The sequence below is a fragment of the Urocitellus parryii genome, chromosome 14 (assembly GCF_045843805.1).
Source record: "Urocitellus parryii isolate mUroPar1 chromosome 14, mUroPar1.hap1, whole genome shotgun sequence".
Lineage (NCBI taxonomy): Eukaryota > Metazoa > Chordata > Mammalia > Rodentia > Sciuridae > Urocitellus > Urocitellus parryii.
Window position 1 is genome coordinate 57491559 of NC_135544.1, and position 22853 is coordinate 57514411.

The 22853-nt window shown below is 37.6% G+C and overlaps 1 protein-coding gene across 3 annotated transcripts in view; it reads left to right on the forward strand.

Annotated features, from left to right (window-relative positions):
* Window positions 1-22853, forward strand: part of Ints9 (integrator complex subunit 9) — a 91911-nt gene that overhangs the window by 25130 nt on the left and 43928 nt on the right. For all 3 annotated transcript variants that reach the window (XR_013342394.1, XM_026398872.2, XM_026398873.2), the window contains exons 3-6: window positions 5870-5930; window positions 8662-8724; window positions 12329-12468; window positions 14668-14754. Coding sequence is in view for 2 of the 3 variants with exons in the window: in XM_026398872.2 (XP_026254657.2) it covers window positions 5870-5930; window positions 8662-8724; window positions 12329-12468; window positions 14668-14754 (351 nt within the window). In the remaining variant the exon portion in view is untranslated. The remainder of the gene's footprint in view (window positions 1-5869; window positions 5931-8661; window positions 8725-12328; window positions 12469-14667; window positions 14755-22853) is intronic.

Below are 22853 nucleotides of genomic sequence, written 5' to 3' on the forward strand. Positions count from 1 at the left end.
ATCTAGAAAAATTTTAATCAACCATTGATTTTTTTTTCCCCTTTCCTGAGATAAGGATATAATAAGGTGGTTTGAGGATAAGGTCTGAGATAATTTCAGTTTACATTTTATGCAAAGCTAATGGGATTCCATTATAGTTAAACCCAGCGCTTAGAAATATATTGACCATCCACAGGTATTATTCATAATGAGGAGTAGGGCAGTGAAATTTTTACATGATAAATTAATTTCTTATAAAATACTCTTATGGTACTATTTCCCCACAAAGAGCAAATTGTTCATTCATTCAGTGTTTATTAAGAATCTGTCCTGTTCTGGACCACAGATTCTGATAATAGCAAGACTGATTTCTTGTCCTCATAGAACTTATAATCCACAGGGGAGAAAGACGTTGCAGTGAAAGACTCAACTATGCTTGGGATAAGGAAACAGCTGCATACTTAAATAATTACTTTTTAAATAAAACACAAGAGACTTTGAGGGTTTCCCAAAAGGACCTGACTTGCTTTGTGAGGATTTCCTGGGTGAGCCAAACCAGAGTTGGTCAGACAGGCCCAGGGGCGTGTCTCCCCTTCCTCTTCATTCTTATCTTCATCTGTTGTTCTATTCTCACAGCCCTGGCTCCACAGTTGAGTCCATTCCACTCTCTCTTCTGTTGCCATTGTTTTACTCAGAGGGAAGTTACACTAGTGGGAAGGTTGGCAGTTCATACAGCTCCTTATAAAGAGTGTCTGGCTTGGCCAGAACTTGTGGAGACACACTTGCTTAAAATAGTATCCCCTTTCTCTCCCTCCCTGTGCCTCACCCTGCTTTGCCTTCAGAGCACTTCTCATTATGTTACATATGCAGTTTTGTTTATTGTCTTCTCCTCCAGATATGTTCCTTAAGGGCAGGGATATTGTTCAATCTATGCTGTTTTCCTGGAGCCTAAAATAGTTCTTGGCATGTAGTTACAGTCACTTCTGAGTAAATATTTGCTGTATGAATGAATCACTTTATCATCTTTGGATCCCACCCTGTCTCATCTTCTCCGTCTTTGCATTATTATAATTAATTGTATTATATTATTATTATTTAATTAAATTATTATTGTCCCTTTCCTTTATCTCAGATCTTTACGTCTCAACTCACTCTTTTCCATTTAATAAAAGTCACTTCTAAGTTAAAATTTAAACATTTTTTAATCTTTTCAACTTCCCTTTCCTCATCACAATGTCTCTGAGTGCTGTGCAAGCTTTACTTAGTTACAGCTGCCCACACAGCTCCACCAGAACAGCTTTCACTAAAATCACAGATGACTCAGCCACTCAGCTGCACCAGCCTCCATGATTACTTACTCTTCATTCTCTTACTTTTTCTTTTCCATAGATTTCAGAGACTCATCTTCCTCTAACTAGCTGTTACATATTGGAATTTTTCAGTGTTCGCTGCTTAGTCATCGTAGTGTCCATCAAGGATATTTAATAAATGCTCAGGACTTCAAAAATCTTCCAAATAATAACAAATGTGTATCTTTTTTTTTTAAGAGAGAGAGAAAATTCTTTAATATTTATTTTTTAGTTTTCAGTGGACACAACATCTTTATTTTATTTTTATGTGGTGCTGAGGATTGAACCCAGTGCCCCGCACATGCCAGGTGAGCACGCTACCGCTTGAGCCACATCCCCAGCCCGCAAATGTGTATCTTTAGTTGATTTCTCCTGTTTCCAGATTCATGTATTCAAAAAGAGGACTCAGTTTCTCTCTTTGGATATGCCTTTGATATCACTTCAAAAGTGAGCATGCCCCAAAATGAAGTCATGATCAGATGTAGTCCAGTAAAAAGAGCAAACCTTCTCCGCCCTGGTTTTCCTCTAAATTTCCTATCTTGATGACTGGCATTCTGTAAAAAAAAAACAAGTAGAGAACTGGGAGTTAACTTAGATATAACCCCCTTAAAAACTCCCCCTTATTCATTTTTTTTCATTAAGCTGTATCATTGTAAGCTTCTATACAGTTCCAGAAACCAGTCACTTCTCTGCAGTGTTCCCATAGTCATTATCATCTTTTATACTATTACTAAAGCCTCCTAACCATTTTTTTCAAGTCTAATCCTGCCCACAGCAGCCAGTTGTCTTTTGATAAAACTTTTTATTTGGAAAGCTGCAAGAATAACACTAACAGCTCCTGATTACATCTCTTAATTTAGGTATATTTAATGTATCCTAATGATTAGGTTGGGTTTATTATTTTTGGTAGGAATACCATGTCATTGATGGTCTGTTTTATCAAAAGGCACATGATGTTATTTTCCCCAGAATGATCCTTTAGAATTGCAAATCTAATCTTGTCTCTCACGTGTTTAAAACCTCTCAATGGTTTTCATTGATCTTAGGGTAGACACCAAACTCATCTTGATGTATTACATTTATACTAGCCCCTCAAATATCTTTTCTTTCTACTCTACCTTTTGTTCTTTGTTTTCATTCAGTTTCAAAGAAATCTTGTTGGTTTTTTTATTTTATTTTTATTTTTTAGTTGTAGTTGGACACAACACCTTTATTTCACTTGTTTATTTTTGTATGTGGTGCTGAGGATTGAACCCAGGGTCTTGCACATGCGAGGTGAGCGCTCCACCACTGAGCCACAACCCAAGTCCCTCAAAGAAATCTTATATCCAGCCTCAGAGCTTCCACAAACATTGTTCCTTAGCCTGAAAGTCTCTTTTCTCCTTCTCCCATCCTACTTTTCCCTCAGCCTGCTTTAGCAGGAGCTCACCTCTAGATCATCTGAGATGACAATTCATATGTTAGAAGGACATGAAGATGGCATTCTAGTTGAATGGAGGGATTCCATACAAATTCAGGGACTCTCCCTGAAGTTTCGTTTGAATAACATTTTATATAAGATGTCTCTACCAAAGACTGGAGAAAATGACAGGAGGAAATTACTGGACCTGGTAACTGTCTTCTTTCTCTTGCCTTAGAATACTTGTTTGTTTGAATCTTTATGGGAGTAATTTACCTATTTTGCAAAATAAGTAATCACCAGAAAAATAGATCTTATGTACGTTTTTCCTTGACTAAAAAAATTTGAATGGTATTATTTTTCTCTCAGAAGTTGTTGTAATAAAATAGTGGGTGCAAAGATGCACTTGTTTACAATTATCATATTTCTAATATCTTCACCCATCATTGTATTTAAAGTAGACTTCTATAGAGAGCTCTTTCTCTCGGTTTACAAATTTTACACAAATTTTTAATCATGAAGAACAGAGCAATAATTCCCTCCCCCTTTGATAGATAACAACCATGACTGGGGTAAGCAGAAGGTGCCGTGGGTCTTGCAATAAGCATTTTTGACAGTTTGTAGTTTACTAATTAACTCTGTGGTTTGTTCATTACCTCGTTGGAACACAATAACCAACTATTTTCATATCTGTAGTCAGCAGCATCCCTTTTGCCATTTGGTGGCATATTTTAATAATCTTAACTGCTCTGAATTTGCAGAGATGAGGCTCCAGAAGTTTCAGATTTGGGTGCATTTCAGATTTTTGGATTCTGGATGCTCAACCAGTAAAGTCTGCAAATATTCAAAACCTGAAAAGCCCTGAAATCTGAAACCTTCTAGTCCCAAGCATTTCAGATTAGGCATGCTCAACCTATATGGTTATAATGTGGTCATGCTTGCTTTTGAGCATTCAGTCCATCTAATCGCAAAGTCCCAAATCCAAAATGACTATGAAAAAGGCTTTGAGGTTATGAAGAATGTTTATCAGGAGTTCAAAGTCTACAATCCCTGAAATTTGTGCTTTTTAAAAAGAGTTATTTTTCTGACTTACTGCATCTGTCATCTAATTGGGTGGGGGTGGGGAGAGAAAGAAGGGGGGTTGGGGGTGGAGCAGAGAGATGAGGACAGACAGATTGTACTTCCTTTGCTCCTGTTATCTTTGTAAAGAGGAATGGATGTTTACAGCCTTGTTTTAGAGAGTTACTGTGCATGAAATGAGAATAGTGACCACATTATTTTGTGATTACACTTTTATTAGAAGGCTTGCTTTTTAAATCTGATCTGATAGTAAATATATTTTTCAAGAAATAAGACATTTACAAGTAACAACACCGTTGACTATCCCGAAACGAGATGGGAATCATGAAAGGTAATGGTAATAGAATATTTTTCTGAGAGGTTAAAGCAGAAAACTCCCAGAGTTTTCCCAAATGAAAGAAAGACATTTATCAGATATTATTTATTTTTTTTTATTTTTTTTAAAGAGAGAGTGATGGAAAGAGAGAGAGAGAGAGAGAGAGAATTTTTTTTTAATATTTATTTTTTAGTTTTCGGCGGACACAACATCGTTGTTTGTGTGTGGTGCTGAGGATCGAACCCGGACCGCACACACGCCAGACGAGCGCGCTACCGCTTGAGCCACATCCCCACCCCCTATCAGATATTATTTAAACTAAACAAATTTGATTCTCCCACTTAGTGATTTTTCACTCTCAAGTACAAAATTTAAAATTCTCACTTTTGGATTAATAAAGGCAAAATGTAAACAGTTAACCAAGGTAAAATGTATATGGGAGTTAATTGTACTTATCTTCTTGTAACTTTTCTGTAAGTTTGGGATTAATGTCAAAATTAAAAGTTACTCCCCAAATTCTCAGTTTTTTTTTTCCTAAGATTAAAAGTGCATATATTTTATTCAGATTATATTTTCTTTGTTTTGGGTTTAGATTACTAGGGATTGAACCCAGGGCCTGCTACGTCCTGGGCAACATCTGAGTGACATACCAGCCCTTTTTAAAGTTTTTTATATTTTGAGACATTCTCCCTAAATTGTCCAGGCTGGCCTAAAACTTGGGATCCTCCTGCCTGACACTCACAAGTAGCAGGCATGAGGCAACACCATGTCTAACCTTTATTCAGATTTTTTATCTTTACTAGAAGATTGAAAAATATTTACATATCTATGATTTTGCTTGAGTAGGAAACCAGAATCTGATAACATTATTTGGGGAAGAGAGTGAAGGACTGTGCAAATAGTTGGTTTCTAATGAGAGTCTCATACCCTTACTTTGCCCTTGATTTTCATTTTAGACATTAACCTTCGGGTGAAGAGCGGAAAGCCTCTCACTTTCCTACTCATACTCCTGGTGTTCTTTTTCTTACCACATCTCTTTGGTCTTTAAGTTTTTTGCTCTACCATAATAATTGTTTTCTCTCCTGAATTATTGATAATTTTAGCTTTGGTATAATTCTCTACACAACTGGTAGAACACAGTTTACCAGAAGTCAATGATTTTTTAATCCAGGCTTCTTAATATAACATACATGAAGTTAATATTACCTTCTAGAAACTATTCACCCAGGTGAAATAGCAGTCAGGGTGTCATTTTATCACGCTTGGGAAAACTAGCTTCATTTTCTGTAATTGGAAACTCAAGCCATAGGTGACAAGTGACTAATCCACTTGTCAGCATTAAATCCAGAGTGTGGATTTGACTAGAATCCATTTCCATCTGCATTGGGATGCTACCCATTCGCCCTCCACTCAGGATTGTCATTAAGTAGTAAGACAAGGTAAAGTTGGGGCACCAATTGCAAAACTACCAAATACTAATGCCTCATTTGTCTTTTTTCTTTATTTTTCTGCATAACATTCTTTTTAATTTTCCTAATTTTGTATTAAACTGTTTGACCTTCTAATATTCTATTGCCACATAATTCTTAAACTTAATACAACATGGTTGTTTATCATCTTTTTGTTGTGGGTGAGCATTACTGCCAGTAATTTCAAACTGTTTTTAATTTTATGGGGACAGTGTAGTCACTATGAAATCACTGAGGATTATAATCTATTTAGGATAATTTAATTTTTGTTTTGCAGTCCCAGGCTATCTAATCTTCCTGGCTGGTCCCTGAAGGATGGAAATGCTTTCTTGGACAAGGTAATGCCCCAGACAGAAATCTGAAATCTATCTGTACCCCGTGGAAAGCTATCTTATCATACCTGAACCAGTCTGTTGTAATGTGACTTACAGGATCCTTTTCAATTTTTTTGTGTATTCTCCCACAAAATAACCACAGTCCTCACTGAGGTCTGTAGTTATTGTTTTTAACTGCTTTTTAAAGAATTCTCAGTGTTCAGCTTCAGATCAAATTGGTGCATGTGTAAAAATCGAAGTACTGCAGCTGCATCCCAGCAACAGGAGGATGGCAAGTTCAAAGCCAGCCTCTGCGATTTAGCAACTTAGACCCTGTCTCAAAATAAAAAAATAAATGAGGATATGACTCAGTAGTAAAATGCCCCAGGTTCAATTCCTGGTAACCACCCTCCCCAAAAAAAATATTGTCACAGAAAGAAAACTGTTATTCCTATAATTGTGATTAGAGTTTCAAAGATTATATTTATTAAAGAGTTCATCAACTGATTAAATACAAGACCAAAGCTACAAAAAGTCTTAAAACTATAAAATACTTATAATTTGTATAAAGAAGAATCAGAATCAGAAATACAGGAAAGTTAAAAATTGTAAGGCTTCTCCAGTTCTTTTCTTGGTCCTCTAAATCATTTTCCTCTTGTAATTTTACAATTGAAAAACTGAATGACTCTAAGATCCTTAACATGATTAATCTGAATAAGACATTTTTTTCTTATATCAGATATTTATAATAAATTCCTTTTTTACAGAATTAACTACTATAATTGCACCCCTACACCAAGTGTAAGCCAATGCATAATTCAAAACCAGATTTCTCTCTTATAGCTGACTATAAAATTATGCGACATTCAGAAACCTGTGTACCTGATTTCAGCCCGAGTCTCCTACTGGCTATAAATCATTGTTCCCTGAAAAATGCTCAGAAGCATCCCATTACCACTGCATTGTGAGCGAAATGACTTGCATGTGTATGTGAAGTATTTCATTAGAAGGGAGTGATGAATAAGATACAGTGACATTGTAAGTGTTTGGAATGGTAAATATGCTTCTGCAGGCCAGGAAGAATGAGTGCCTTCCAGAGACATGCCTTTGGGGGAGGAAGATTACATAGCCAGTTTAAGGTTAGCAAAGCTTTGAAATTTCCCATGGTTTGTCTTTAATTGTTTTTAACCTCATCCTAAGAGAGTTGGGAGTCTTCTCCCATTAAACATAATTGCTTATTTGTTTTTAACTGGCAGGTACATTGTAACTAACTGTTTTTGACTCAGCCTATCCATAGTTAAATCAATACTCATGACTTATTTGGTACTCATAGAAGGAGAGGAAACAGCAAACAAGGGGAAGAAGTTTCTGATATGAGATTTGTAAACTTTGGAAGGACAGTAATAAAATTAATGCCCTATTTTCAGGTAAAGATTTAGAGTAAAATCATCATTCAGACTCTGATGTATAAATTTAGATACATGTGTATTTGAAAATATAGAAATATATATTTGGTGACTAATGAAAACACAAAGGAATGAAACTATTAACTATTTTTCCCTTCTGGAAAGATCAAAGGGTACTATCAACCAAATTCTGTTTTGTTGTAAAGTCATAGATAGCATTAACCTTGATGATAAAAAAAAAATCTACCATAAACTTGTTTAAAGTGTCACTGAGGAAAGAAAATTCTGGTGGCCTTCTGGAGGCATGGGAGCAGACCCTGTTGGTGGCCCTGTATCCCTCAAGCCTTTCCATTTCAGTGTGTTCTGGCATAATTCCAGCTGCTGGTATCCTGATAATTTTTTTGTAAAACTGCACATTATGCAGGAGTTGGCAAATAAATAACACTGAGATGTATTTTTGTATCATTTCCCAGAGTTTCCCCTGAGAATAAGTTCTAGTTTTCCGAAGTGGTATGTCAATAACATCCATTATCAGCCACCTTTCTTCCTGTTGATCACTTCCTCATTTATGTGGGAGGTACTGGAAAAACAGCAACCACATGTAAACTACTTGTTCTCCAGTCCTTTTCTCAGGGATGGCCTTTGGAAGAATTCATACTGTCTCATGGGCATATTAAGTATGATTGTCTTGAATTCAGTGGGGAGTTATATTCTGTTCCTTTATGCGTATACTTTTTTCTTTTGAATAAATATATTTAGTTTATAATCCCAAATAAAGATATGTTTTACAGAGATGAGCATTACATTCACAGTTTTTCCCTACCTTTGATCTTCCTGCCTTATTTGCCCTTTTCCCCCCAACCCTTGGTAAGTGTAGAAAAGGCTCTCAGTAATTTGTCTAGAGCCATGACTCCTAACCTGATTGCATAGCAGAATCACTGGAGGTACTTATCATAAATGCAGATTCCATGTCCTTATCCCCAGTTTCTGATTCCTTAATTCTTAGATAGGGCCCAAGTAGTTTTCATTTCATCAGTGTCTCCAGATAACTCTAATGTTGCTGGCGTGGTCTTCATAGCTATTGGAAACCACTGGATCAGGGTTGTAGAAGCAGCACGGATTCCTGCCTGGCTTCCTTGAAGAGGCATCAAGTAGTATGTATGGGAATCCTGAATCTGCCACCAAGCAGCCTTTTTGCCCACAATAAGATTCTAGGCCTACCTGAATTTAACTAAACAGGGAACAGTTAGCCTAAATAACCTCCCACCTTCACAGTTTGGTTGAAGATGTTATTTCTTTGATACTGTATAGGATATCTCTTCCTAGTATTTCCTCTTTATCTCTTCTAGGAGCTGAAGGAGTGCTCAGGTCATGTGTTTGTGGATTCTGTGCCTGAATTCTGTTTACCAGAGGTAAGATGAAAAGGAATCTTAATGTAGAAACAGCATATCATGTAATCTCTCACAGTGAAGCCAAGACATAGTTTTAAGGGGCTTAGCTTTCTATTTTCAAATTGAAATGAATCTGTTTTTCCCAGCACATTGTTATAAGCTAAAATATTATGTAGGAGCTTTTTATATTGTCTATAAATCATTTAAGTCACTCTCTTCTTCCTATTTATAACTTTCTATAATCCCCATTGATTCTTTCAGGGCATAGTTTTGAGTTAGGTAAGGAATTAACTCAAACTTTTCAGTTTTGTAATTATAATGCCTTTGTGCTTAGATTAAACCGTACTTTTCATAGTCTTGCTTACAGTGGGTACTTGAGGGTTGCTGTTATTCCACCAATGCCAGTAAACTAAAAATTCTTGCAGTCTTAAAATATATTGAATATTACTTGAAATTCATGAATTCTGAACTGAGTGATGGTTATCTGATGCTTACATATTATTATCACAGTGAAACTTGTTAGGGTTTGAGACCAATTTCACCCTTTCAAAGAAAACTGAGACAGTTTCCATTAGTTTTTGAGGTAACTAATCTTAGCTGACAGGTCTGATTCCAGAGAAACTTCCATGAAGTTCTCAATGGATAGATGAAGTGTAGGGAGGCCAGTGGTTTCCCCAGAGTTCCTGAGGATATCAGTGAGAAGCGGTCATCCTTTTATTTCCACATGCCTAGTGAGTACGGTGAGTGTGGAAAGCACATTCACACTTAAGGGTCAAAGAGAAAAGACAGTATGAAGTGCAGCTTCCCTTATTTTTATCTTTTCTTCCTCCCACTCTACATTTTTACACTTTTGTTTGATCCCTGTAGATGAACTTTTTTCTTTCTTTGAAGTATGTGTGCGTGCATCTTTTGGGGTTACCAGAGTAAAAGAAAAAGAGCACAAGGTAATGGAAGGTGACAGGTAAGGCAGGAAGTTTGAGATAACACTGATAAGAATAAAGGCAGACAGTTAAGAATCTTGAACCCTCCATTATTGCTGTTAAAATCTTTTTTTGTCATTCATGTTTGTCACTTAAGGAATTGGTGGGACAGTTCTCCATCTGTTTAAAGGTTCCTGATTCCAGGTGCTACATTTATTTTCAGCGTACCACAAGGTGGCCCTGACTACTGCAACCTTCAGTTTATGGACAATAATGTGGAACATATGAATTGGTGCTCCAAGGACTTTCTGACTTGCTCTATAAAATGCTCAATTTTTAAATTAGATGAGTATCATTTCACAGCTGACCTTTGCTGAGCTAAAGTGATACTGATATAGTTAGGGTTCTAAAGCCATATGAGGCTTTTCAAGCAAAATTATCTGGTGCAAATGACTAATAATTACTATTCTAAGATAGTGCCAGGCCATAGTAGGACTGAGTGAAAATAAGAGCAGAAGTAGGAGTGGGGCACTGATGATAGTTTACTCTTTGTGGGCTGTGGGTAAGTCCAGCAGACCCAAGCCCAGTCCTCATGAAGTTTATAATCTAGTGCAGCTACCTGAAACATTATCTCTGTATCCCCTCAACCTATGTTGTGGTCTAGTGCAGTGTAGGGAATAACCAATGGATAATGACTGATTTTTCAGTTTGTAGAACCCCAAATGATTTCACACACAGTTCTAAGATTGGATTAAGTTCTAAGGTTAAGGTTGGATTCCACTGAGTGAAAATATGTAAATAAATATGTAAAAAATATGTAAATAATAAAAATGTAAATAAATAGAATTCATAAATTTGGTTTGGATGGTAAATTCATTTCTTAGGGAAAATGGCTATTTAAGCCTGCATTCTTTTTTTTTTAAGTTGGGCACAATAAATTTTTTATTTATTTTTATGTGGTGCTGGGAATCGAACTCAGTGCCTCACACATGCTAGGCAAATGCTCTACTGCTGAGCTACAACCCCAGCGGCCCCCTAAAGCTCGCATTCTTTTTATACACACAATAAATATATATTTTTTTATTCTAACCTCACAAAATTTCTCATAATTCTAGACTCTGGGCTGATTTTTATATATTAAAGAAAAATTTGAGGTTCTTTTCACCCAGTTTCTGTGTACATGAGGGAAGATAATAATACTTTTGAGCTTTATTATTGTTTCAACCGGCATTGCTGTCATTTGCCTTCTGTATCTGTCACTCTGATGCTGTCTTAATTTCCTTATTTGCTTAAAAATAATTCCAGAGAGATAGTGCAGAAGAAAACCAGTGAGGTATTATGTGATCCTTCATCAAGAGGATGTTGTCTTGCAGGTGCAGCTCACAGTGTGGAGTTCAGGGTGATATTCCTTGGCTGTTATTGTCATTAGCATGTTATTCACATAAATGTCATTGTCCTAGCCTTGAGGCGCATATGACCTGTACTCACTTGCTATCCTCAGGAGCCCATGATGCCTCAGCAGCTTTATTAAATTAACTTTTTTTATATGTAAAGTCATTCAGCCAGAAAATACCCATAGCCAAAATGGCACACTGCCCCTTGTCATTTGCTTGTGTCATAGATCTTTGTTCTTTCTCCTCCATGGGAGACATATTAGATCAACAACCTGTTCTCCTAACTGAAGCACATTTATAGTCATGGCTGTGCTTGTCCTAGGTGTGCTGTCTGGTTTCTAAGGCAACAGGATGGTGTCTTGAGCCACAGCACCTCACTTTCCCCACAGCCAGTGCTCCTCACAGAGACAGGCCTGTTGGAGGCCTGTTGTGTATTGCCTACCACAGGTGGGAGGGGACAGACTCAGGACAAGTTGCTACTCTGAGGTGCCATTGTACAGAGTCCTGTCACAAGAGGGCTACACATCAAGTGCTGTGGGAGTTCTGAGAAGCAAGTGAATTCTTTGATCCAGGCACATCAGGACAGCCAACTGGAAAAAGAGAACTGAGTCTCAACAAGTAGGACTTGAATTTATAGGAGAAAATTTCCTTCTTCTATAAGAATTTCTTTAGAATTTACCTAACTTGGAGAGCATTTTCCTTGCCTGCTGTTCCTTTTTGTTTCATGTAAACTTAATTATGGACTTAAAGAGCAGGTTTGGGGGTAAAGATTAGAAGAGAATTGAGAATTAGGATAGAATTCTTTAACTACTGTTTCTTCTTTTTTTTTCCCCTGCTCCCCTGTGTACAGAACTAGTGGTCAGAATTGCCTCAAAAAACAAAAGCCAGTTGACTCTGCATTTGACTTCTGAAGAGCAGGTTTCTGCTTGCTGTTTCCCATTACCTGTAGCCATGGTGCACTACTTGCCAATAAGCCCTTAGAGCTTATATTGTGCTCTCTCTGCTTCGGGTTACCTGATACCTCTTGCCACAGCTGTTGCAGTGTCTTGTCATCTGTCTCCAGAACTTTGTTCTGGTAAAATCATGGTGCTGCTGGTGGACTGGCTGCATTCCCATTGTTAGTTGTCCTATAACACTGCTTAATGTCTATTAGGAAACAGCCTACAATGAGAGAACAGCAGTGTTGTGGGAAAGGCCTCATTATTCTAAAGTACAAAAACTACTCTTCTGCATTCTGACAGCATCATTTTTCAGTCGCATCATGTTGATCTATGTGTCCTGCATAGATACCTATCATCCCTTTCTTTTCAGACTGAGCTAATAGACCTGTCTACAGTAGATGTGATTCTCATCTCAAACTATCACTGCATGATGGCACTGCCCTACATCACTGAGCATACCGGATTCACAGGCACAGTGTATGCCACAGAGCCCACCGTTCAGATCGGCAGGTGAGACCGTTATTCTTATCCCCTTGGGTGTGGCTGCAGACCTCTTTTCAGTGGTGACTGTACAGTGGAGTGTGGTGCCAGAAGTGTTTATTATTTCCTTCTGAGCAATTCACCAAAAAACAGGACAGAGTGGGCAACTTTCTACAGGTCCGTTCATTGGAAGTGCCTAGAGAATGATGCTGTGGGTATTCCCATTAGTCTTGTGTTTTTTGGTTTTGTGTTGGTTTGGCTTTTGTTTTTTTTGTTTTTTTTTGTTTTCCATTTCTGTTTTCCATAAACTCAAAGGAGTTTGTGAAGATAGCTCCTCTGCAGATGCTACTAATTGGGAGAGGTAGTGTTTAAGAAAATGCCACAAAGATGCAATGCAAAGAACTTCAGAGAAAGTAACTTAATATATTGAAATAAAGAAGGAAAAGAAATTTTATTACTTGGCTTTCAAAATATTCCCCTTTTTTGGTTTATTGCAGACTATAAATAGAGACGGCCTAAAGAAGACAGGGGATACATAAGTAATTAGATGGTTAAAATTTTGTTCTTGCTGGTATCGGAGAGAAACAGCACTCAAAGGAGTTAAGACTGTGTAGTCTTCCTTTGTCTCCAAGAGGACTCTGTTGTCCCTCTCTCTGCCCCAACCAGGCCTCACCTGTAGGTAGTTGCTGCAAGTAACCATAGTACCATTTAGTGAGGAAATAAATTGTCAAGAAAATTACCCCAGAAAAAAGTTTTCTTAATTATTGTTTTGAAATAAATTAATAAAATTGATAGAAAACTGTTGGGACCCAAGATACCAAATTCAGAGATGATATAGATTCTTAGATTGGATTCTAGTGTCTTGCAGATGTTCAACAATATGAAATGATTGCAAATGAAACAGTCTTGTGTGTGAAACCACATTGCCTGCAGTATGCACAGAAAACCATAAGGGATCCAAGGAAGGGCCATTATATAGGAAAGTAAACCTCAGGGATGAAGCAGTTTCAGTGAGATGAAAAGCAAAAAATGTTAAAAGTCTAGTCTGAAGAAGTTAAAATATGAGGCTGGCTATCCCAGAGTATTCTTATGAAAGCTCAGCCAGAATAACAATCCTAAATCCTAGATGTTGGGATGCTGGAACTAGTACTGCTCCTTCAAGATAGAAAGAGGAGTGGGCACCATGATGCATGTCCACAATCCCAGCTACCCGGGAGGCTGAGGCAGGAGGATCACAAGTTGGAGGTCAACCTTAGCAATTGGTTCAAGACCCTGCCTCAGAATTTAAAAAGGGACTGAGGATGTAACTTATGGTAGAGTGCTCCTGAGTTTAATCCCCAAATACTGGGACGGGAAAGGGGAAGAGGAGGAGATGGTATTAGGATTAAGTAAATAAATGGAAATGAGATGAAGTTGTTCAGCTTTCAGGTGCTAATAAATTTATATGTTGATTTAGAGAAGATTTAAATTAATATGGATCTATGTTAGGTTATAAACAAGGACTCAAGAGGTTGATAATGTGTTTATAGCTTTCTGGTCATCCTCTAGCCCTTAAGAATTCTAACAGTTCTCTGCCATGAATCCCCAGGGTGTGTGTACCCTTGATTCATTTGAATGTGGCATTTCTTAGTTTCTCTCGACTATAATTCTGTAGTATTCCATCTCCTTATCTCAGAGATCTATGCTTTTCCTTATCCTTTAGTTAAATTTTGGGGATTTAGTCCTTGGAATATTATCCCATTGGAATTTTGCTAATTCTTAAAACATATGCCAACTTCATTTATCAGCTTAAAATGTCTATTTGATATTGTCTTTTTTAAAAAGTAATCTTTCCCCACCCTGCTGCTACTAGGATCAATACTTCACAGTCATATAAATTCTTCTCATTTAGTAATATAAAGGCAGGAATCTTAGAATTAGTTAAAATAAACTTATATACACACACACACACACACACACACACACACACACATATATATATCAATTTTTAGAGATTAAAAAATCAGGCTTGCTTTAAAGGTGTACTAAATCATTTAAATTCAGAATTTTTGACATTTTTCAGTGAGAAAGCTGCATTTTTGTTAAACCATATAAAATGGTACCTAAGCTTATTTGAACAGAGAGGAAGTGATAAAGTAGGATAGAGAAGGTGGGCAAGTCCATTTCTCCTGGTTACCGTGTAGATCAAGGTGTTTATCTAATTTTTTCACCCATTTTGTTTAAACTCAGGCTTCTCATGGAAGAGCTGGTGAATTTCATTGAAAGAGTGCCAAAGGCTCAGTCTGCCTCCTTGTGGAAGAATAAGGATATACAGCGGTGAGGACTTCCCGTGGACTGTGGAGCCCTATGCTTTACCAAGTTGTTTCATTTGCTTAGTCATTGTGCTAAAGCATTGATCATGTTAGAATTTAAAGATTCTTCATATTATATGAAAGGATTACATTTGATTCAGCTTATAAGGCCCTGTGCTGGATATGGGATTGTTAAGGAACCTTGGACTCTCTCTTTGAGGTATTCAGGTTTAATGGAAAAATCAGATGTTTCAAAAGGTCAGTTAAAATCTTGCAATACTACTGTTAGCACTCAGAAAATGAGGAACTCTTGCTACCTAAGGAAGCTATGGGCATTCCTTATGGAATGACTTTAAGATGGATCTAGAGAAGGAAAAAAGGACTTTTTCACATTTAAAAAAAAAAAAGTTTAGCAGGTCCCAGGCATGGTGTCATGGGACAGTGTCTTCAGAGGACACTGAGAGTTCATTGTGGATTAAAACTGGTAGAGAGGTAGAAGATAAAAGTAGAAGGAAAGCTGGGGAGAGATAATACAGGCTCTTATGTGAGACCTGAATTTTACATTGTTGAGAATGTGTGGTTTTTCCAGCAGAGGTTTTTAAGGAGAATGACATGGCCAATTTATTTTTGGGAAAGGAACTCTGGAAGTAGCATGGAGGGTGGGTGGGAATGCAGAGGTGGGAAAAGGAGACCAGCAATGGGACTGTTTCAGAAACCCAGGGAGATGACAAAGGCCTAAACTAAGGTAGTAGCTATGAATGAGAAGAGGAAGACTCAAGCTTTCAAGAAGCTTATGAAGTAGGATTGAGAAGAAGTGTAAAGCAGGCTGCAGAGTAGTGATGAGGGAAGTAAGAAGAGAGCTGAGTTGTCTCAGATCTGCAGAAACACCAAGTAGAATGGAGATTGGGAAGCCATTGGCAATCCCAGAGAGTATAATCGCCATAGAGCGCTAGAACTAGAAACCAGATTATAAAGGGTGAAGTAAATAAAAATACTATAGGTGACCAAGGAGGCAGCTGTCTATCTTACCATACTGGACTTTCTCTTACCCTAGCAACTGCTGCCTTCACCTCCCTACCTGTACCACAGCAGACCAAACCTTCTGGTTTGAGCATAAAGAGCCTGGAGTTTAACTTAATCTTTGGACTAGACATGTTCCATACACTACTACTTTTTTCTAGCTATGTTGACACTAATTTCAGTGATATTGGTAGCCACCTGCTTATCGGATTTAGAACGTTTTAGTTCTTGCCATCTTATTTTATAAAAACATGTATATGTAGCTAGAAAAATATGCTTTGTTTTCTGTTGGGTCTTTTCAGAGTTTGAATATGAGTCTCCTCTGTGCATTTCTTTGTACTCATTACTTATTAAGCAGCACTTGTTGTGACTACTCTAAGTGTGATATATGTGTAATCCTTTAGCAACCCTCTGAGGTGAGTATTGGTGTTACTGCCATCTTGCAGAAGACACACATGGCACAAAGAGTTTCAGTAACTTGTCCAAGGTCACCCCATCTGTGTGCAGCAAGATCTGGGTTCTCATCTGTGGCCGCAGAGTCACACTTCTCACCTCTTTTCTGATCCATTCTTTGTGCCCGTGTCCTGGCTGTCACCTTGTGTGTGTTATTCCTATCTGCCATGGGTGGAGGAGTACATGTTTTCTGGGTCTTTTTTGTGTTCCCTCTTTAGGAAAAATGATCAGAGTTTTGTAATGTTATTTGGGGTAAAAATGGGAGTTCATAACCCACTTGAATCGAATGTGTTCCCTCTTTAGGGATGTTGTGTGAGTGGCCTTGCCTTGGCTGGATGGCTCATATTTGAATGGCCTTCTTGATCTGACAGCTCTTCCAGCAGGGTCCTTAGACCCTCTCTTCCTCCTCCTCATTCTCAGCTCCCTTTTCTGCTACCACTCACTTTGCCACCTTCCTTCCCTCTTTTCTTTCCCTCTCCCACACACATAAGACCCCATTTCCATACACCTCCCTTCTTAGAAACCTCAGGACTTTGTTTTTTCCCTCATAGGACACATATACTTTGGCTTCCCCTGCTTCCTCCTCTTAAGTTTATGCTCTTTATAGTATTCAGCTGCAAATAGTTTTGGCACACCAGAAGTAATATTCCAAGGTCAGTATTTCCTGACTTCCCAAACCTTGGACTAACTCTCAGTCCCAAGTCCTTATTTGCCTCCTCTTCTGTGACCTTGGGCACAGTCCTTGGCAGTTTTCCTTTGCCTCTCATTCTTTGTAAACTGTAAGAAAATAACTGACTCACCAAAGAAATATCATAATGTATTGGGGAGAATGTGAATGGAATTTAAAGGAGAACAGAGCTAGGGTAGGATCCTGAAAGATCTCATAAAGTGTTTAGGTAATCCTCCCTTTTAAAAGAAAGTGTTGATTAAATTAAAACCTTGAGACTTCCCATCTTGTCACACAATGGGCAAAAATTAGGAACCAAAAGCTAAATTGGTAGAATAGCAAGGAGAATAACATGTATTATTGAGGGCTGGGGTTGTGGCTTAGCGGTAGAGTACTCTCCTAGCACGTGCAAGGCCCTGGGTTCTATCCTAAGCACCACATAAAAATCAATAAATAAGATGATATTGTGTCCAACTGAAAAATAAATATTAAAAAAAAACAGAAACATGTACTGATGAAAAAGACCGTCTTTCATTTTTACCCTGGTCAGGTATTATGTTTTGGCTTTTGAGCATAATTTGAGGCTTAGTTATTGATAGAGAAAGAAGAGTCTAATTGTCAGAAAGAATATGCTGAGGTGTTAGACATACCAAGGAAGTTTTGTTCTTTGTTGTTTTTTTTTTCCCCCCTCTGGATAAACCTAGCATAAATATTAGAATTGGTACAAGAGTTTGAACAGCTATTTATTCTTTAATTGGCATCTGAAAAAAAAAAAAAAAAAGGAGTTCTTTTGAATTTAACCTTGGGCTAGCATACTAAAAGGTACTTAATTGGGGCACCATTATATTGAAAGACTGACATCACCTTTAGGTTTTTCTCTGACAGGCCAGTTGATACTATGGCATACTGTTCTGAAAAACATTCCTTGCAGTCTAGCTTATTGAAAAATTTTCCTAGGTGATATAGACCTTGTCTTCTCTAAATTTTTTTTTATTCTTTTCCCCCCTAAATTCTTGCACTTTCCCTGCCCAGTTGTAAAACAGGTCACAGATTCACATGCTGCAGGGCTAGAATATATGAGATGGCCTGTTGGGGACAGGACTGGTGACCACATCCTTTTACAGGGGCAGCTCAGCACAGCTTCAGCTTATTGTGGTTTGAGACAGTGGCCACTAAATCTTTTTTTTTTATTACTATTATTATTTTTTTAAGAGAAGTTCAAAATCTGGATGCATTCCATGTGATTTTTTAAAATCTTTTAAAATTGTTGGCCCATACAGAAAATAAAATCCTGTATGATTCAAGCAGATCCTTTGTAAGCTGGTTTTGAGACTTAAGCCCCTTATTTTTACATAGGCTTAAAACTTACTTGGGCACTCTCAAAGTAGATCTTGGTCAAGTGCCTAAAATTAATGCATCTTAGTAGCTTGAGTTACAAATAAGACCATCAACTAAAGAAAACATAAATTAAAATACTTCAAGTTTATTGGTCAAAAGAATTTGACAAATTCCCTTGAATCATTCAAAGTGAGTTTGAATTAGCACTCGATTTATTATAAGTATGTATATATAAAAAAAACATGATTACTCCTGCTTTTTGGCAGTTGTATGACTTCCTGCCTCAGTTGACACTACTTTCTTGAGATTTATTTCAAATAAGTTAACTGTCCTTTTTCCTAGTTTTGACACTCTTCCTGAAAAAAGAGAGATTTTTTAAAGAGAAGGAAAATCCCTTGCAATATAATTTTTTACTCTCTGACTTGCAGATACTCACTTTAAAATTTAGGCTTTTGATGGGAAATTTTAAAACAAAATATTCTACTTAAGAAAATTAATCTAGCCTCTGATATCTTTATATAAGGGTAGCATTTTTAATAAGACCAGAAATTCACAGTAATAATAAAAGTAAATCATTAAAAGATATTGTCATAATCCTCTTATAAGCATTAAGGAAATTCTCTCATAAGTGTTGAATCAAGTGAAGGTTCATACCTTATAGAAGATTTTTAATTTTTTAAATATATGCATATTAAAATTGATGTTCCTCCTTGCTGAACATGGTGATGCATGCCTGTAATCCCAGCAGCTCCAGGGAGGTTGAGACAGGAGGATCATAAGTTCAAGGCCAGCCTCAGCAACTACAGCACTTCTGGATTAAATCCCCAATACCCAAAGGAAGAAAATATATATGTTCCTTTGCTCTGACACTCCTTGGCTGTTTGCAGAGGAATTTATCAGGTCAAATTATATAATGGGAAGAAAATTTTAGGGTATGGTTTAGAAGTCGAAGAGGCTAGTATTTAATTTCACATCAGCTTCTTAGAACTACAGAAATTTATTTCTTGTAGACTCTATTGTTCAGAGATGGTGTTAGCAACTTCATAAGAGTTTCTTGCTAGGACTAAATTGAATAGTATTAGTGACATCCTTAAAACAGTGTGAGGTATAGTAGGTGCTCAGTAAATGCCAGAGTCCTTGTTCCCATGACCACCTTTCAGGAACCAGAACACATCATCTGAGCCTAATTTATCTGCAGACTCCACCTTTCTGGTGAGAGCAGGGCCGGGGGGGGGGGGGGGTTCACTGAACAGAAGAAAACAGTGTTTTAGCCCTTAGCTCCACTGTTGCATCTTCTTAGCACTGTCATCCAGACTCTCCGAACCCCAGTCTCCTTTCCTGTTAAGTGCAGTAATTGAATTAAATCATCTCTCATTCTCCTTATGTTACAGTTTTAAAATAGGTCCAAGAAAGAGGCTCCTTAAAGCAAGTTCTTTTAGAATTACAGCATTTGATGGAGTCATCACAGCTCATTCAGCCTTGCAATCCCTGACACTGTTGTCCCATTTAATTCAGAGTTGACTAGCCTCTGAGAGACTGATGTATGCTAGCCAGACTCCCTGGATATTAGTTGACAAGCAAAAACCTCCTTTATGCTGAGACCTCTGAGTGGCTCAGAACTAAGAGTGGTTCATCTCCCTAGGACTGTGTTCTGGTGAGCAAGTCCACTTAAGAGATCAAATTATGGATAAGATTCTTTTTCATAACCAAAAAATTAAAGCAGAGATAGTTTGGGTACTCTAAGGAGTTGTTCCTATCATGCTTTGGTAGCCAAATCAATTGCCTTTGTGCTTTCTAGAGATCATTTTGGTGTAATGCAAAAATAAGGGATTGTAATCTAGTTTCACATTAATATTTAGAATTTCTTGATATGAGGCTCTGCTATTGGTAACTCCATTTAGCACATCTGACATATCCTCATCCTCCTGAATTATGTTAACTGCTGTTTGCTCTAATGAGGAAAGAACTTTTCTGCTCCTCATATTCTTTGTATTCTACTCTTATATTAATTTTGTTCATTCACTTAACAAGTACTTAGAACTCAATCCATGTTCTTCTTATCAATAAAACACTTTTAAGTGTTCCCTGCACTCCTAAGTCTTAAAACTCTTTAACCAAAAGACATAATGTCATACTGCTTGTTGTGCTGGAGAATGTAGGAAAAGCAGCAAAACGTTGGCATGACGTCAGAGAACTGGGAAGTAGGTTTACTAGGCACTGAGTTATGATAGGAACAACAACAAAAAAAAGCAATGAAATCTTTTAGAAAGTACTTATGAAAAATTTAGACTATGAGAACTTTGATAAATTAGAAAGCCAGGAAAAACAGAACTAGTTCCCTCTGGGTTTCCTTATTCTACTTATTCTAAATCCGCCAATAATCCTTATGGCTTTAAATGGCTCTATAAATGCCACTCTATAATTATGGCCTCAAATAAGCATAAGATGAGTTTTTTTTTTTAATATTTATTAATCGGTGGGTACAGCATCTTTGTTTGTATGTGGTGCTGAGGATCGAACCCGGGCCACACGCATGCCAGGCGAGCGCGCTACCCCTTGAGCCACTTCCCCAGCCCCGTAAGATGAGTTTTAAGGAAAGCTAAGTTAGGATGTTAGGAGATACAAGGAAGTGATGACAAAGTGACTTAGTATCTACAAAGAGTAAAGAGGGTGCTAGCAAACAGATTTTTTAGTGTAAATATTCCATTTTCAGAGGGCTAGGAATGTGGCTCAGTGCTTGAGTCCATGCATAGCATACATGAGGCTCTGGGTTTGATCTCCAACACCACAAAAAATAAAATTAAAAAAGAAAGAAACCCAGAATACTTTAGACTCATTTGTTTGGTAACTCATAACTAGCAAGTGCCTGGCATTATAAGTTTGTTTTTTTAAAAAAATGCCCCAAAACTTAAGAACTCAAGGAGCTTGTTGACAATGATTCAGTACTAAGGGGCAAGACTTGGGCTGGGTTTGGCAGGTTCAGTAGAACTGCAATGAGGCAAGAGACCATTTTGAGACAAGGGCACAGGATGAGCAAAACATGGCATGACTGAGAGGTGAAAGAGTAAATAATTAGGTGTTAAATCTTAGTATTATTGCACAAGAAAATAATGAAATTTTGTTCTCTTTAAAAAGCCACTAATACATTGTTTGATCCCTAATTTAAGACTACTTTTTGCCTAGTTAAAAAAAATAAAATTACCTAAATTGTTTGTGAAAATAGTCACCAAATGTATGTGAAAAAGAAATCTGTACATTTCTAAGTACAGAAAGGACAAATAACTAGTTTTAGATCTGAAAGATATAAATAATATATAAGATGTCAGAGTAAAATCCCAAGAGAATTTAGTCACAAGGGTTGAGGGAATTAATACACACTGGGGAGTGGGGGGTGCACTTACCCATAGAGTCAATTCACATACATTTATACACATAGCCTTTGCATCTAGTTCCACATCTGTGGATTCAGCCAACTGCCTATTAAAAATATTTGCTCCTGCACTGACCTTTTTTTGGTCAGTGTTTCCTAAACACTATTGTATAACAATCATTTGCATAGCATTCATATTGTATTGAATATTACAGATAATCTAGAGATGATTTAAAGTATATATGAAGATGCTGGGTATTCTGACAAACATAGTCCCAGCTACTCAGGAGGCTGAGGCAGGATTACTTGAGCCCAGTAATTCAAGGCAAACCTGGGTTATATAGCAACACCCTGTCTCAAAAATAATAATAATAATAATAATAATAATATTTAAGTACATAGCAGGATAGGTATAGGTTATATGCAAGAACTATACCCCATCTCTGCCCTTATCCCCCAGTACTGGGGACTGAACCGAGGGGTTCTCTACCACTGAGCTGCATTCCCATCCCTTTTTATTTTTAAGAAAATGTCTCACTAAGTTGCCCAGGCTGGCCTGAACTTGCAGTCCTCCTGCCATAGCCTCCTGAGTCACTAGGATTACAGCATGATAAAGAACTTGAGCATTCATAGATTTTGCTATCTATAGGGGGGTTCTGGAACCAATCCCTCAATGGTTTCTGAGTTTGACTATACTTATATTTATTAGTAAAATAAATTTACACACACACACACACACACACACACACACACACACACACATTGTCCTACATGGGAAGCGGGAAGAAAGAATATGCTTGAAAAGGCCATTAGAACCAGTAGAAAGGAAAGCTTCGTGTCGTTTTGGGTAATGACAGTACTGGTTGTCAAGTGCTGTGTAAGGAAACTCAAAGAAGAGAAAACAGGTGTGAATTTAGCCTTGTGTATGACTTTTTAATCAATCTCTTAGATGGCTCATTTGCAGGACCCTAGCAAAAGCTACATCACACACTCACCTGAAAGGAGAGATGTAGTTGGACTGCAAATATTATTATTATCACCCTCCCTGATCCCTAGCAGATCCCACTTTAGTCTTCAAGATCTGGCATAGAGTCAAGAAATCCTGCTCCTACTCAGTCCAAAGCAAGATATTTTTTCTAGGAAGTGCAGTCCTAGGAGGTCTCATCCTGAGAATTTTAAAGGGATTAAAACAGGGTAGTAGGGCTGGGGGTGTGGCTCAAGCGTTAGCGCGCTTGTCTGGCATGCGTGTGGCCCAGGTTCGATCCTCAGCACCACA